At 33.7% G+C, this 15,555-nt stretch overlaps 2 protein-coding genes across 2 annotated transcripts; both read right to left on the reverse strand.

Annotated features, from left to right (window-relative positions):
• Positions 1-1,743: 1,743 nt before the first annotated feature.
• LOC144567082 (putative disease resistance RPP13-like protein 3) lies at positions 1,744-5,616 on the reverse strand. The gene is made up of 3 exons (XM_078317161.1): positions 4,851-5,616; positions 3,602-4,414; positions 1,744-3,097 (listed from the first exon to the last, which is right to left on the reverse strand). Exons 1-3 carry the CDS (start codon positions 5,459-5,461, stop codon positions 1,744-1,746), a joined length of 2,778 nt encoding a protein of 925 aa, XP_078173287.1. The 5' UTR covers positions 5,462-5,616.
• A 3,484-nt stretch (positions 5,617-9,100) lies between these two features.
• Positions 9,101-10,808, reverse strand: LOC144551508 (uncharacterized). The gene is made up of 2 exons (XM_078299522.1): positions 10,376-10,808; positions 9,101-9,517 (listed from the first exon to the last, which is right to left on the reverse strand). The coding sequence occupies exons 1-2, from the start codon at positions 10,693-10,695 to the stop codon at positions 9,325-9,327; spliced, it is 513 nt and encodes a 170-aa protein (XP_078155648.1). The 5' UTR covers positions 10,696-10,808; the 3' UTR covers positions 9,101-9,324.
• Between the last annotated feature and the right edge of the window lie 4,747 nt (positions 10,809-15,555).

Genomic DNA, 15,555 nt, shown 5'->3' on the forward strand with positions numbered 1-15,555 from the left:
ATTAAATTCAAATATCGAACTTTCAAACTTCGATTTCTTTTAATTTTACGAACGTAGTATTAAACATTAATTGCCGCTCTTATATAATTATCATATAGAAACGGAACAAATATACATCAAAGAATCCAAAACATAATACCTCCAAAGGCATTCTCTTATAATTTTTAGTTGATGGTACGGAAGTCTGAGCGGTCATCATTACACTTTATACTGTTATCAGACATACCTTGCTACTTGCTTGATAATTATAAATGAGTATGGCTAATATAACATAAGTATCATTTGAGTCTATATAACACCAATTTCAAAATTTATCAAATCGAGTTCAAATGACGAATGCAAACCGTTCAAACCAATTTATTTTATGAGTGATGCGTTTACATACAAACTTTTTATATTTTCGAGTTATTTTAGTATCAAATCAATCGGCAAAAAAATTAAAAAATGAATGTATTAAATTAACTTAAAAATTCACATATTTGACTGCTTGACTTAATACCAAATAAATTCAAAAACTTATAAATTTTACATGTAAACGCACAACTAATGAAATATATTGGTTTGAACGATTTAGATTCACCATTTGAACTCGATTTGATAGGTTTTGGAGTTGGTATTATATAGACTTTAATGACACTGATGTTATATTAGCCATACTCATTATAAATATATAAGAATAAAAAGAACTTTACTAGCCATTGGTACAGCCACAAAGTGCATGCACTGGTATGACTAGTAAATTCACCGGTGCTGTCCACACAATAACTAGAAAAATTAGTATAGCCTACTCGAGAAATGATCACTCCGTCCAATGATTAAGCTCCTTACTCACAAGTGGATAACACAGCTAATGATATAACAGAAATGAATTTAATCATCGGTACTACTAGTATTAGCCAGTGTACATGTATTTAGCAATAACAAGGACCTATTATATACTTTTTGCAAGTTTTGAGGGCTCTCATGAAAATTTTGTGAATTTTGAGGGTTCTCCTACCAACAACTTACGTGATGACTTCAGTAACAAGTACTAATTAAATAAGAAAATGCTTCATTCATGACTTAAATTAGACCTCAACCAAATATATGAATAACATAAACCTCACCATAACAAGAAGCTGCAGTTAACTCCTGTACATAAAACTTGGACACAGGCATTAGTTTATCTTTATTGAATCAGGGTTTAGAGCTGAAGAAGTCCTGATAAAATTATGAACCTTTTGTTTTAGACAAATGCAAAGTATTAATTAATTAATATTACAAACAAATATTCAAAACCAGGAAAACTATATATATTGTTACAGAAATGAAGTATATCACAACAACCCAGCCCAATACAAATCCATGTAATATTTAAGAGTAAAATACAATTAAAAAAAATTGAAAACTGCATAGAATAGAAATTTAAACCTTACAATCATGACAAGAATGAAAAGTTGAAAAAATCATGAACAACAAACTTAAAAAAAGGGTACTTACAATCAATGAAACTCGAAATCCAACTGTTCGTCTATACACAGAGAGGGGATTTGTGTAATTATGTGATGTCCTCTACTTGCATTATTTCATGTAGTCTCTCTTTATTGTTATTAGGGCCTGCTGAACAGAATCCATGCAATAATTAAGGGTAGAAATTACAAGAAAATAATAGAAAAGTGCTGACAATCAGAGAAAACCTTTGTAGCCACGCAAAGTATATGAACAACAAATCAAGACAGAACTTTAAAGAAATTCTTACATCAACTACTTTGACGAGGTTTGACGCACATGACGCACAGATGGGATATTCTCAATTTTGTAATAATCTTCTCCTTGCATACGTTCTTCTAGCACAGGTGAAAGGCTACATACTAATAGCTCTTTAAGAGTCGGCACATTTTGTAGCTCGGGAAGTGCTAGCAGCATCCAACACCCATCAATTTTGAGGTGACTAAGGATGGGCATAGCTCCCTCTTTTATGTACCAATGACGTAGATACGGCATATTTCCAATCTCCAGTTTTTCAAGTTTAGGTAACCCTCTGGTTGAACAGATCAGCTCTGTTCCAAGATATGAGTGTTGTCGCAACTGAAGTATTCTGAGGCTCTGTAGCCTTTCAAATAGGGGCATTGGATTTTCCCAAAGTCTAGAACATTCAAGCCTCAATTTGGTAAGGTTTGTTGGGAACATCTCAACATTTGGAACACATATAGGTCCTCCCAACTCTCCAGCGAGATATAGACATTGTATCTTCTCATGACAAGGTAAGCCTCTTGTACCGCCAAATGGTACAATAAACCCCACAACAGACCTCACTACAATCCTGAGGGAGATCAACTGCTTTGTCCTTATCAACACACCCTTGAGAGTTTCCCACTCTTCTAGAAAATTAATAGTCTTTAACTTATCACAAGGTGATGTCTCCTCCATCCAATAGTGAACACCAAACGTACGCAAGTTGATACAACCTCCTAAATAAGGAACTTCTTGGTGTCCCACACTTTTTAATGTTTGTAGATTAGTAAGGTGATCCCATTTTAATGGGCAAATTTTTTCTAAATGCCGGTTACCATATACATGTCTTAGAGTTGGGACTACAACATGATTTGTAGTTTTTTTAGTTCCCTTACCTATAGTTGATTCTGTTAAATCAATGGTTTCTAGATTATAGAAGGAATTCTTCTCTAATATATTTTGTTCAATTTCACAGTATCTAAAACCCAAGTACCTCAAGTGTATCATGTCCTTCAGCCACTTACTACTGTTGAAATTTCTCATATCCACATGCTCAATGGTTAATACTCTTAATAGTCTAAGCCCACTATAATTTAGTAGTATAAAGCCATTATTAATTGAAGAATATCGCTGATGAAAAGAAAAACAGAGTAAAGCACGAGTGTTTTCTGAATAAACACCATCCTTGGTAGGACTGCAAAATTGCAGTGCTGCACGACGAGGCTTTCTTGCATCTAGATGGTTACAATCTTGTACATTTGAGAATACGGTGAAGAATTTCTCTTCCTCGGCTTCGCGAATAGCCAGGTCCCGTAGAAGATCATGCATACTGCAGTATTTGCAGCAACCATTCCAAGATTTTACAGTGACTTGAATCAAGCATCTGCAACAGTATTTTCCATACAAATTGACATCCATGACTTTTATGCACTAAAGATACTAATTTATACAAATATACTAAAATATAATCAATTTGTTATTGTTACTGGCATTTACTTTGACCTTGTAATAAGCAAGAACTATAATTTACAATATATATAAAGAGCTGAAGTACATAAAGTTAGAATTTGTGCTAAATTATTCATTACATCAACCATCTTGTTTATAAACTCAAAATCAAAACTAGATTAGAAATATCCAGTCGAAAGGTTTACATCTTTGGGAGAATGGTTGAATTAAGGAAGTAAACTAGAGCTCATGTGAGTATCGGGTACTGAATGAATTTTGGGGGAGTAGTTTGAGAAGAATTAGTGTGCTTTGGGTTTAGGTTTACAATTTTATTTTTATAAAGTTGGTGTGAATGTGATGTGACTGGGCACTAGATTTTGTAAATTTCAGAACTTCTTTTATGCCTTCAAAAATAAAATTCAAAAGAGATGTCTTGTACCTTTGCACTAGCTCTTGAAGGAATTCCTCAGCTCTGTCCTCCATTGTTCCAGCTCTATTTTTAGGTATAAATCCTTCAGCTCTATTTTTAGGTATAAATCCTTCAGCCAACCACATTCTTTTAACATGTTTTCCCGAAATCTTATGATCTTCAGGAAATGATGCGAAATAAAGAAAACATGGTTTGAGATCGTAAGGCAAGTCTTCATAACTCATGGCTAGGACCTGCGAGCACTTCTTTCCATCTTCATTGTGCCAATCCATGGTCTCCTCCAATGTGCTCCACGCAGTATATGTGCGCTCTCTCCTTACCAGGATACCACCTAGCACAACCAATCCCAATGGTAACCCTCCACATTTTTTTGTTAATTTTTTGGCAACTTCCAAGAGATCAGGAGGATAATTCTCAGGTTGTATATGTTGTTGAAAAGCCTTTCTGAAGAGGAGAGCTAGACTCTCATCCTCATTTAGGTAACTGAGTTTATAGGGACTTGTGCTGCAATCTGCTGCTTTAGCAACATCAAGTGATCTGCTAGTAATTATCACGCGGCTTGCATTATTGGAATCGGGTAACTGTATCTTCAATCGCTCCCAAAGATCAATTGTCCACACATCATCTAGGACAATTAAGTACCTCTTGTTTTCCAAAGAGCTCTTAAGCTCCTCCGGTAAATCCTCATCTGCTATGGGTGGACTTTTATTTTTCAAATTAGGTTCAATTGAGTAAAGGATTTCTCTCAAGAGATCGTTTAAATTGAACTTTTGAGAAATAGACAGCCATTTGCGGCAATCGAATTGCCCCTTTAATTCATCCCTGTAATTACAAAAAATAGATGTGTTATTGTCCAGAGAAAAAGCAACAGAAAGAGAAAATTTCATTGGAGATCTTTTCCATGATTACATGATTAATTATTTGTATTTTGTTAGAGGATTGAAGGAATCAAGTCACAACATTTAATATTTTCCATAAAAGTTCATCCAGTCGTTGAAATTCTGACCTCCTATACATAGAGCATTACCTTTTTTCCACTAGATCAAAAGTTAATTCTCTGATAGAGTATTTTATTGTTAAGAAGATATGAACAACATTTTGTAACAAGTCTATGTGTTGTTAGGATATAAGAATAACTTAATCGCGTCTTTGTGTGGATAAATCTGAACAAAGGATCGAATTTGGACAGGTGACTTCTTAACAATTAATTATCTTGTTATAGATTGCCCCACAAAGAAGAACACATGCACGCACGTACCCTTTGTATACTTTTTGAGCCAAAGTGGTCTTTCCAAGGCCACCAGTACCCACAATCGAGAGCACCGTGCGCCTTGAAATGTATCTATCAAGCAGCTGCTTCATAATCTGGTGCTTATCTGCCTCAAGGCCAACAACTTCTGAATCATCAATTTCAGAAGGTTTTGTCGGCCTAAAAGGTTCTTCATGGGTACCAACACCAAGATCCTTAATTCCCAAGTCAGTACCGCGCTGGTAAATAATGTTGAGTTTCTGTGTGATTTCTTCAAGCTCTCCAACCAACTTGCTCATCATTTTTGGTTTTTTTGCAACCGGAAGCATTATGGAGAAGAAGGAATTGGTTTTTGGACAGTTTTCTTCAATCTCAACAAGGAAGGTATCAATCACATCTTCTATTTTGTAGGCCATGTCTCTGACACTGTTCACCCAAATTTTTACTAATTCATTTCCCTTATGCTGCTTGGAATCAGCATCTCTTAAATAAGCTTTGATGAAGCCAAGCTCCAACTGCATCTGATCCATCTGACCACGAACATCGTGCAGTTCCTGAGCTTTCTTCAGCAAGGCATCAGCAAGCTTACACAACACATAGCTCACAGCCGCCTCTGCCATCTTCTTCTTTTTTGGTGTGTGTGTGTGTGTTTGTGGATCTGGGGGATTGAAAGTGTATTAACTTTGTTTGCAGGGATGATCGGTACAGCAGCTCGAGTTATTAGATAAAGATAGTTCAATCACTTGTTTGAAAGTTAGCTAAATAAATTGTACAAGAGGCAATAAAATAATTTTGATCATCAACAACTTTTAAAAAAATAATATTTCTATGACACATCTTTGACCATGTATCTTATCGAGGATACCTCCTCCAGATAGAGACAAATTTGAGCTCTTTTTAAACTGCTTAAATCCCTCATCTTGCGCCGAACAGCTTTCATATTTTTCATTTTCTTGCTCTCTTTTCCATGAGCTTGCTTCTTTGACTGAAATTAAATCCGTGATTTTCTCCAATTATAGGGAGCCAAATTCTAAATTAAATGTTCACAATCAAAACTCTAACTGTAACACCTTTTTTTCACAATTACTAGAACATATATAGGCTTACCTTCATTATGCCAACAAGCAACAATCCCACACTATTTCAAATGAACAAACTAATTAGACAAATAATCCTTGTAAGTTATAAACTCAGTGCTCACACCGACGTACTTTTTCCTAGCGGCTAGGATTTGATATAATAAGATCTGGGAGGAGAAGAGATGACCCAAGATGGGGTTAGACATCGAGATGGAGAAGATAGTTCAACTACTTGTTTGTAAGTTAGCTAAATAAATTGTACAAGAAGCAATAAAATAATTTGGATCCGAATTTTTTATTAATAGAAATAAAATAAATAAAATATTTAAAAAGAACACTACTGTTGAGTTTTGTCGAAAACTAAGTAGACCGGGTCCTGTAAACCCGTCCCACCGGACGGGTCCAATTGACCCGTCCCGGTTAATCGGATTAGCCGTTAACTAACGTCACGGAAAAAAAAAAAATTCTCGGACGGGTTTAAGCAGCCCGTCCCGAGTCTGTAAAAAAAAAAAAAAAAAAAAAAAAAAATCTGGACGGTTTAGGTAAACTCGTCCAGAATTTGAAATATTATATTTATATTATTATATTATATTATATTATATTATATTATTATATTATATTATATTATTATATTATATTATTATATTATATTATATTATTATATTATATTATATTATTATATTATATTATTATATTATATTATATTATATTATTATATTATATTATATTATATTATATTATATTATATTATTATATTATATTATATTATATTATGATTTTATATATATTATATTTTTTTGTTTTTATATTATATTATTATATTAATATACTTATATATATATATTATATTATGAATAAAACTAGTTTAGTTGTGCTTAAGTTCATCAAAGTGTTTGGTGAGCTTAACTCCAAAACTTATTAAATCGTTTTCAAATGACGAATCCAAACCGTTAGAACCTGCCTATCTTACGAGTGATGCATCTACATGTGAAAATTTTAAACGTTCAAATTAATTTAGTATAAAGTCAAGCGGTAAGAAAACGTTCAAAAAATAAATGCACTAAAATTAATTTATTAATCTTTTAATCTTGACCGATTGACTTTATACTAAATTAATTCAAATGTTTAAAATCATAATATAATAATATAATAATATAATATAAAAAACAAAAAAATATAATATATATAAAATCATAATATAATATAATAATATAATATAATATAATATAATATAATAATATAATATAATATAATATAATAATATAATATAATATAATATAATATAATATAATAATATAATATTTCAAATTCTGGACGGGTTTACTTAACCCGTCCAGATTTTTTTTTTTTTTTTTTTTTTTTTACAGACTTGGGACGGGATGCTTAAATCCGTCCGGAATTTTTTTTTTTTTTTTTTTTTTACAGACTCAGGACGGGATGCTTAAACCCATCCGGGAAATTTTTTTTTTTTTTTCCGTGATGTTAGTTAACGGCTAATTCGATTAACCGGGACAGGTCAATTGGACCCGTCCGGTGGGACGGGTTTACAGGACCCGGTCTACTTAGTTTTCGACAAAACTCAACAGTAGTGTTCTTTTTATATATTTTATTTATTTTATTTCTATTAATAAAAAATTCGGTAATTTGGATCATCAACTACTTTTAAAAAAAAATATTTATATGACACATCTTTGACCATGTATCTTATCGAGGGTACCTGCTCCAGACAGACAAATTTGAGCTATTTTTAAACTGCTTAAATCACTCATCTTGGGGGAATGGGATCCGGTGCTATTCTAATCCTGCTCTTTTTCTACTATTCTCTCTATCTCTCTCCTCTTACTCTCTCTCTCACATGATCTTCTTTCTCTCTCTTCTCTTTTTTAAAGAGAGAGATAGAGAGAAAACGGATAACAGGAGGCTGCTTTTTTTACTAGAAAAAGCCGCAGATCCTCTTCCCATCTTGGGCCGGACAGCTTTCATATTTTTGCTTTACTGGCATGTTTTTCTATGAGCTGTTTATATGATTGAAATTAAATCCATAATATTCTCTTATTATATATCTTAATTTATCAATTATTTCATTGCTAGTTAAATTGATATTTCTCGAAAAATTGTGCATAATAAGCAGTAAGTAGGAAGGACCAGTCAAACTGTGTACTCACGAATTTAATTGTAGCAATAAGCTCCAGATATAGACCAAAATAATGAAAAGGAATCACTAGGGATGCAAACAAATTAGATATTATTTGTCCGAATTTGAATCTGTATCTAAAAATTAGATACGGATATCTGATATCCGAATATCCATGCAAATAAGGATACGGATATAATTTTAAATTTAAATTATATTATTTGTATCTGAATAATAGATACATACCATATAGTTTAAAACATATTATGAAAAATAATTTGTTATCCACTATTATAGAAGGTAGATATCCGTATATGTATCTGTTTAATATCTGATTCGTATATGTATCCTTCTAATATTCAATATGTAACCAAAAAACAAAAGAGGATATAGATATGATTTTACCATTATCCAATCTGTAACCAATCCTTTTGCACCCCTAGTAATTACTCAAGGCTTGCATGCCCTGCATCTGCATCTAGCTAAGCTTCTCTACATCAATGCTTTAACTAATGGCTTATTAAATTATATTTCATTTTTTTTAATCTTTTTAATTAGAGGGTTGGGGATCAAGCCACCCAACACATTTTTCAAACACCTTTAATTAGTGGCTTATTTCTCTCTTTTGAATTCGAGATAAATAATCAAAGATTGTTGGGTTAATATTTGATATAGTTGTTAGTTCATGCTTTTAACCATTACCATAGAAAACAAATACTATAATAATAAGACATTTATCTTTTAATAAAAAACAAAAAAAAAAAAACAAAAGCTGGTCATCAACAAGTGAATTTATAAAAGATATCCTTGCCATTATTTTGTCAAGTACGTCCCAACAGGCTCGTTTTGATTTTGCCTACGGGCAGTTTGGCAAAAGAAATCTGCAAAGAGTGTCTGATTAAGGACTAAAACAGTTTTTCTCATTTTTTTTTTTAAGTTCCTTCAAGTAGTTCACTAAAAGTCAAAATTATGTGGATTTATCATATCTTCCATTTTCTTATGAGAGGATTTATTTTCTAATTTTAAGGAAAATCTAACACAAAAAAGATTGCCAAAGGAAATTTATCAAAGAAATAGTTTAAGAACAAAATCCTATTCACAAAAGCACAGAAAATAAATAAATACAGCAAGCTCCTAAAGCATCACTGGTACACAGCAGTACCAGGGAAATATTTACATGTTAAATAAACTAAACTATATATAGTATACACATATATACTTCTGATAAATTCAAAAGGTTATAGCATATATTCAATTATGAGATATTCGATCATAAAACGTGCCAGGTACCTTCACCATCGCCATCTTGAAAATACAACTCGAGTTCTTCATTTGAATCCTCTTCATCATCTATCAGTTCATCAAACTCCTCATCTGAGAAGGCCCAAAACTCATCTTCCATACTGTCGTTTTCAATTTGTGATTCTTCATTTTGTTCCAAGGAAGCTTTTTGTCTATGAAGCCTGTAAATTTATTTCAACAACAAAATGTTAATAGGCATGGAGAAATGCATATGAAAATCTACTTTATATTTTAATAGCAAGAGTGAGGCTACGGTACTATCAATAGCACATATTGGTCCATACCATGAATCAATATCTATATTTTAAAAGCCCAAACAATTAATCTGAACCGTTCAACATGATCTCCAATTCTCCATATAAAAATGTACTTGTAGATCAAATTTACATTTTTTAGAATTTTTAAACTTTTTTTAGATGAGTAGTAAATCACTTTATCTAAAAATTTAGACCATTCATAGTCATTTCTACCTATCTAAAAAAATAGTAAAAATATTTCTAAAAATGTAAATTTTAGTATGCAAGTACATTTTCATAACATGTTGAACAGTTCAGATTAGCTATTTAGTCTTTGAAAATGATTAAATTGATATGTAGTATGGAACAATCCGCACTATGTATAATACCATAGCCTCACTCTAATAGCAGTTCATATGATTGAATTATTCAAAATCTACTTCTCAAGTTTCAGGTGGTTTCCATTTTGCATTTCTGGATCCTTTTTTGTCATAATTTGCAGACTAGACCCTTTATGATTAGACTATTGAAAAACAAAATTATTTCTCATGAAATGGAAGATGCTAAAAAAATAAACCGATTTAATATTTTTGGTAATCGATTCTGTATTGATTTTCATTAATATAAAATCTACACTATAAAATTAACTATCCCTAAATTAAGTGAGATGCTCTCCGGTGAAATAAATAATGGACATATCCAGTGATCATCTAACAATTCCCAATTCCATTTGTATATTAAATAACGATAGATTGAAAGGAGAAATTACAAGTTGATACATACCTTCTTCTTCTACGCAACAAAGCAGCTTCACGCCGCTTGCGTTTCAACTTCTCTCTGGCATTCTCATAAAACCGCCTTCTCCTCCATTCCCTAAACAACCCCGTTCTCACAATTTGTCTATTAAACAGATCAAGTCTCACCTCCATGTCGTCATCTTCACCTACCACCACCTCCACATTGAAATTTCTCTTCTTGGCGCACAAGGTTACCTTCCTCTCTCTCCTCTCCAGTTTCAGCTCCAGTGATGACTGTTTGCTGGTTTTTGATTTAGGGATTTGGAGAAGAGAAAGGGGGTTGCTGGTGGTCAGAGATCGAAGCATCGATCGTAGTAGTACGCTCTTTGTTCAAAGAATTGTTCTCGCATCGTTGGTTAATTGGCACCGAGTTCTAACGAGGTCGCGATTGATCGCGATCGTTATAGACAATTTGTTTCTTTCCGCTTTACCTAAAGGAACTCAAATTTTGGATTTAGATCTGAACCGTGAGAGATCAACTTAAGCACGAATATTAAAGGGATCTGGGCATTCCACCTCAGGAATGATTGGCTCAGATTCTGATCGTACGGCCCGGATCTCAACTTAAAATTTGAGTTACTTCACAGGATCTGTTGACTACTGATCAGGTGAGTATGTCTGAGTTACAGTGATCTGAGGAAAGCGATGCAGAGGAAGCCACACTTATTTGGGCCTTTGACCGGCCCACTAATGGGTCTCTGGCTCTCTGCCCGTTATTGTTGAGTTAGGCTAGTGGATTGATTTTACCCCAGTCGGGTATACCCGCCCGTACCCGTCCGTACCCGCCGCCCGGGGTACCCGTGCCCGAGCTCGGGTATGGGTCGGGTACTCGGGTACTCGGGTACTCGGGTACGCGGGTACGGGCAAAAACCGGACCGGACCCGTTATTTTGGACCAATACCCGACCATACCCTACCCGAGTTTACCCGTACCCGACTACCCAAGTACCCGTACCCGTATACCCGAGTTACTGTTCATCCATTTCAAAATTCAAAAATTCTGATTTTTTCCCCCCAAATAAATCAGAAAAAAACCAGAAAAAACCAGAAAAAAATCAGAAAAAAACCAACAAAAAAACAAAAACCAGAAAAAAAACACCAAAAAAAAAAAAAACACCAAAAAAAAAAACACCAAAAAAAAAAAACACCAAAAAAAAAACACCAAAAAAAAAAAAATACCCGTACCCGCCGTACCCGTCAAGGGTACACGGGTAAGGGTATAGGACGGGGTAGGGTATGGATTTTGAAAATTATACCCGCCATACCCGTACCCGAATACCCTTGTACCCGAGTATACCCGTACCCGAGACGTACCCGTACCCGAGACGGGTATACCCGGGTACCCGTACCCGCCCGAGTTGCAAACCACTAAGTTAGGCTAATATGATATTGGTGTTATTTGAAACTAAATAACACCACATCTTAAACCCTTAGATCTGCTTTAAGATTCGTACAAAATAAAGTGCTTGAACAGTAAAAGCGGATATTACGAATCTTAAAGCAGATCTAAGAGTTTAAGATGTGGTGTTATTTAGTTTCAAATAACACCAATGTCATATTAGCCTAACTCGTTATTGTTTTTGTCACGCTTCAACATATTACGATTTGTTACCGTGTTGCGGCTTTATATTTGAGTTTTTAAATCCTAACGGTCGATCCGAACCGTTCATCTTGTTCTCCATATTAATGTGTTTGGAGACCAAATTTTACATTTTTTGAAATTTTTTTACTATCTTTCTAGATTTATTGAAAATCACTGTTTTTGGATGGTTCAGAATTTTCAGATCAAGTGATTTTCTAAATATCTAAAAAAATAGTAAAAAAAATTTCAAAAAATATAAAAGTTGGTCTCCAAATACATATTAATATGGAGAACAAGATGAACAATTCGGATCGACCGTTAGGATTTGAAAACTCGAATATAGAGCCGTAGCACGTTAACAACCCGTGATATGCATAGTACCATAGACTCACTCATTTTTTTAATTGAGAAACATTCTTCAAAAATTTAAAATTACGTATTTCTCCTAAATTTTAAGATATTATAATTATTATTTTAAATAGTAAAAATTCTGTCTAATATATTTTGTTACATAATTATTCTTTTATGTTAAAATTAATTTTAAATTTATAAAGATTTAATTTTGTTCTTTATTAAATTACTGACTTTCTCAAAGAGTAAGAGTATCTGCAATTAAAATTTGTTTTTTATTTATGAAAACAAGCTGATGTGTATTTTTTATTTTATTTTTTATAATGTAACGTAAATTTTAATTTATAAAGTTTTTAATTAAAGACATTGCTTTCTAACTATTTAAAAAAAAAACATAATTTTCTATTGGCTCTCTCTCTTTTGTTGTAAAATTACTGATGTGGTCGTTAAAAATAATTAAAAATTTAATTGTACAAATGTGGATGTTCTAATTAAAATTATAATCTGAACTCTGAACTCTGAACTCTGAAACATAATTTTGTAAAATATAACCAGCCCATATATCACTGATAGCTTTATTTATCAATCATTAGCTTTCTAGGATGGTTCCTCTACTCTACAATTATTCTTCTTGAAATTTTAATTGTAGAAATTCAATATTTCTTATGTAAAAAGGCATAACTTATCTAATTATTTTGATAATTTTCTTTCAGGACGCTTATTAGTTAAAACAAATATATGTAAGTTAAAAGAATAAAATGAAGGATGAAAGCAGAATATTATCATTAGAGAGGGGACTAAAAGTATTAATTATTTTTACACATTCTCGTATTTTAAATATTTATTGCTGATAAAATAATGAAATTTGCAAACTCAAGCTTTTAAAATAATGAGAATTCGGTGCAGAACCAAATAAAATTAGTTTTCAATAATTTTTACCGAGTGTTTTAATCCATTCTAAATGAAAAAAAAAAAAAAAAATATGCAATTCAGATGAATTTGATTCCACAGAATTTATTTACAAGGAACTCAACTTTTCATTTCGTCCCAAAGACCTTTCTGTTTTAGGAGACTCAAGTTCACATTTTGCCTCAGTTGCTTCATTGATATTAAAAGGAATTCATTCAAATAAACCATGAGTACTATTTCTAGAGAAAATAAAATTACAATAAAACGATGAGACAGAGATACCAAAAAAAAAAAAGGAAGACAATCTATTGACACAACACATTAATATAAAGTATACTAAAAATTTAGATCATAAAAAAAAAATCATGTTGGCATTTGTTGGTGAAGTGTCAGTGTCATCAGTATAAGGAGGTGATATGGCAACAACATCACTCTCAATAGTATGGTAATAGTATGTTAAGGCTTCAATATCACTCTCATCAGTGCTCATTACATTAATGTACAGAATGACCTGGTTGCAAATATAATTAGTAGACAGATTGAGAGAACAACTCAACTCAAGTCCTGCAATGAGAAAAAGCCCCCAGAATGACTCCTCTCCTCAGTGAGTCTGGCACTGCTCAGGCAGATTAAGACATGGAAGACAAATATGGGCAACAAAAAGCATCATACATGCCAGAATTGCATCAATAAACCCAAAGTGCCCCAATTGCATGCCCTTTTCTTTAGCCCCACTGCTCGAGCCACATGGTGGGCATCAGAAGTAAGCCTTAGGGTGAACTGCCGGTATGGAGAGTAGCACACCTGGTGGCACAATGTGCAAATTTTCTAAAATTATGTAACAGGTACACAATGGTATGTAAGGCAGCAAGAGAGGCAGTACATGATACGCACCTACTGGCAAACTGGGCCAGAAGAACAGGAAGATGTTTTACAGGAGAAATTGGGGAAGCAACCACCTTCAGTTTCACCCTTCAACAGACTCCCAATTCACAGTTTATTTCAATTAATGGATGTCAGCTATCGGGTATGGACACCGGGCAGCTTTGTTTAATTAATTGTATTAAACAGATGTTAGTAACTGGGTAGTTTAGATACTGCAGCAGCTATCAGGAGTAGCTTTTTATCAGCAACTGCTGCCTTTTTATTTCAGTTTTTACTTTATCTTTAATTGTAACATGACATTCTAAATCTAATCCCAGCACCTAAGGGCATTCACTTACAAAAATAATGACTAGAAAATTAATACAACAAAAATAAAAATTACAAAATAATAGATGCCTAGATAGTCAGTATCAGCTGTTACCAAATTTAGAACTGTAAACTGATACACATAATTTCTTCCCCACAAAAAACAATAGTTAGACCGGCACTTTTCCACCATAAGCAGCAGCATAAGCTTTGTCGAGCCCAGGCACATCCTTCTCATACGGCATCACAAAGATCTCGCGGAAGCGCATTTCAGGAACCAAACAAGCTCTGAAAAGACTGCACTTTTTCTTCAGTCCCTTGCTTTGCAGTGCACTCAGTACAGTATACCTCGGGATCAATACTTTTTCCAAGCTACACCCGAGTATCCGCGGTCGCAAAGCTATGCTCCTTGCCTCAAACCCAGCTTCCCTCATAAGTAAGTTCATAGTCGACCTCACATTCTCCTCTGATAATCTGAGTATTGGAGGGTACTTCCGGAAGGCAGCACAAACCTCTTCCTATGACCAGCCATATGTGTTCTTGAAGAACTCTGCATTGCTTTTAATTTTACCTATGCTCAAATTAGCAATAGCATCTAACCCCCGTAGAAACATCCCAGATCCCCTCGGAATCCCCAACTCCTCAATTAGATCAAGCAACTGCCTTATAGAATCGAGGTTATGGCAAAAGCAGGTTCTTTTCTCTAACAATGAAACCATATCTTGATTCGACAATCCATATTCTTTCAGTAAATTTATCCTAGGAAGAACATGCTTGTCAATGTGCAACGAGAATAGGAAAAAGTTCCTCGAAATAATCTTCAACAAAGCCTTGTCGTTGTTCCCGACAAAATCTCTCCAAAACAGTAGGCGGCCAAGAGTGTCTTTCAATTGAAGTACAGACGGGTTGTATCGGATCAATTGAACAAGTACTTCTCCAGGGATCCCCTTTTCCATAATTTGACGCACCTTTGGTCTCAAGGTCTTATCCACATTGTGTCCCAGAAGATTTGGTCGGAGCGAAACAACAGATTTGATCTGAGAATGGGATAAGCCAGTATCAATTAGGAACTTTACCACTGCTTCTGGCCGTGCTGAGGACTTGATCGCCGTAAGATTACTGTTCGCGGAGGCC

The sequence above is a fragment of the Carex rostrata genome, chromosome 1, assembly GCF_964058835.1.
Source record: "Carex rostrata chromosome 1, lpCarRost1.2, whole genome shotgun sequence".
NCBI lineage: Eukaryota > Viridiplantae > Streptophyta > Magnoliopsida > Poales > Cyperaceae > Carex > Carex rostrata.

Bases quoted from the DNA above. Each gene is read 5' to 3' on its own strand.
- LOC144567082 (XM_078317161.1), bottom strand. From the start codon at position 5,461: ATGGCAGAGGCGGCTGTGAGCTATGTGTTGTGTAAGCTTGCTGATGCC. The intron at 4,415-4,850 runs GTACGTGCGTGC...TTGTAATTACAG, and splicing joins GCTCAAAAAGTATACAAAGG to GGATGAATTAAAGGGGCAAT. The intron at 3,098-3,601 runs GTACAAGACATC...ATACTGTTGCAG, and splicing joins CTTCAAGAGCTAGTGCAAAG to ATGCTTGATTCAAGTCACTG.
- LOC144551508 (XM_078299522.1), bottom strand. From the start codon at position 10,695: ATGCTTCGATCTCTGACCACCAGCAACCCCCTTTCTCTTCTCCAAATC. The intron at 9,518-10,375 runs GTATGTATCAAC...ATAAATTTACAG, and splicing joins TTGTTGCGTAGAAGAAGAAG to GCTTCATAGACAAAAAGCTT.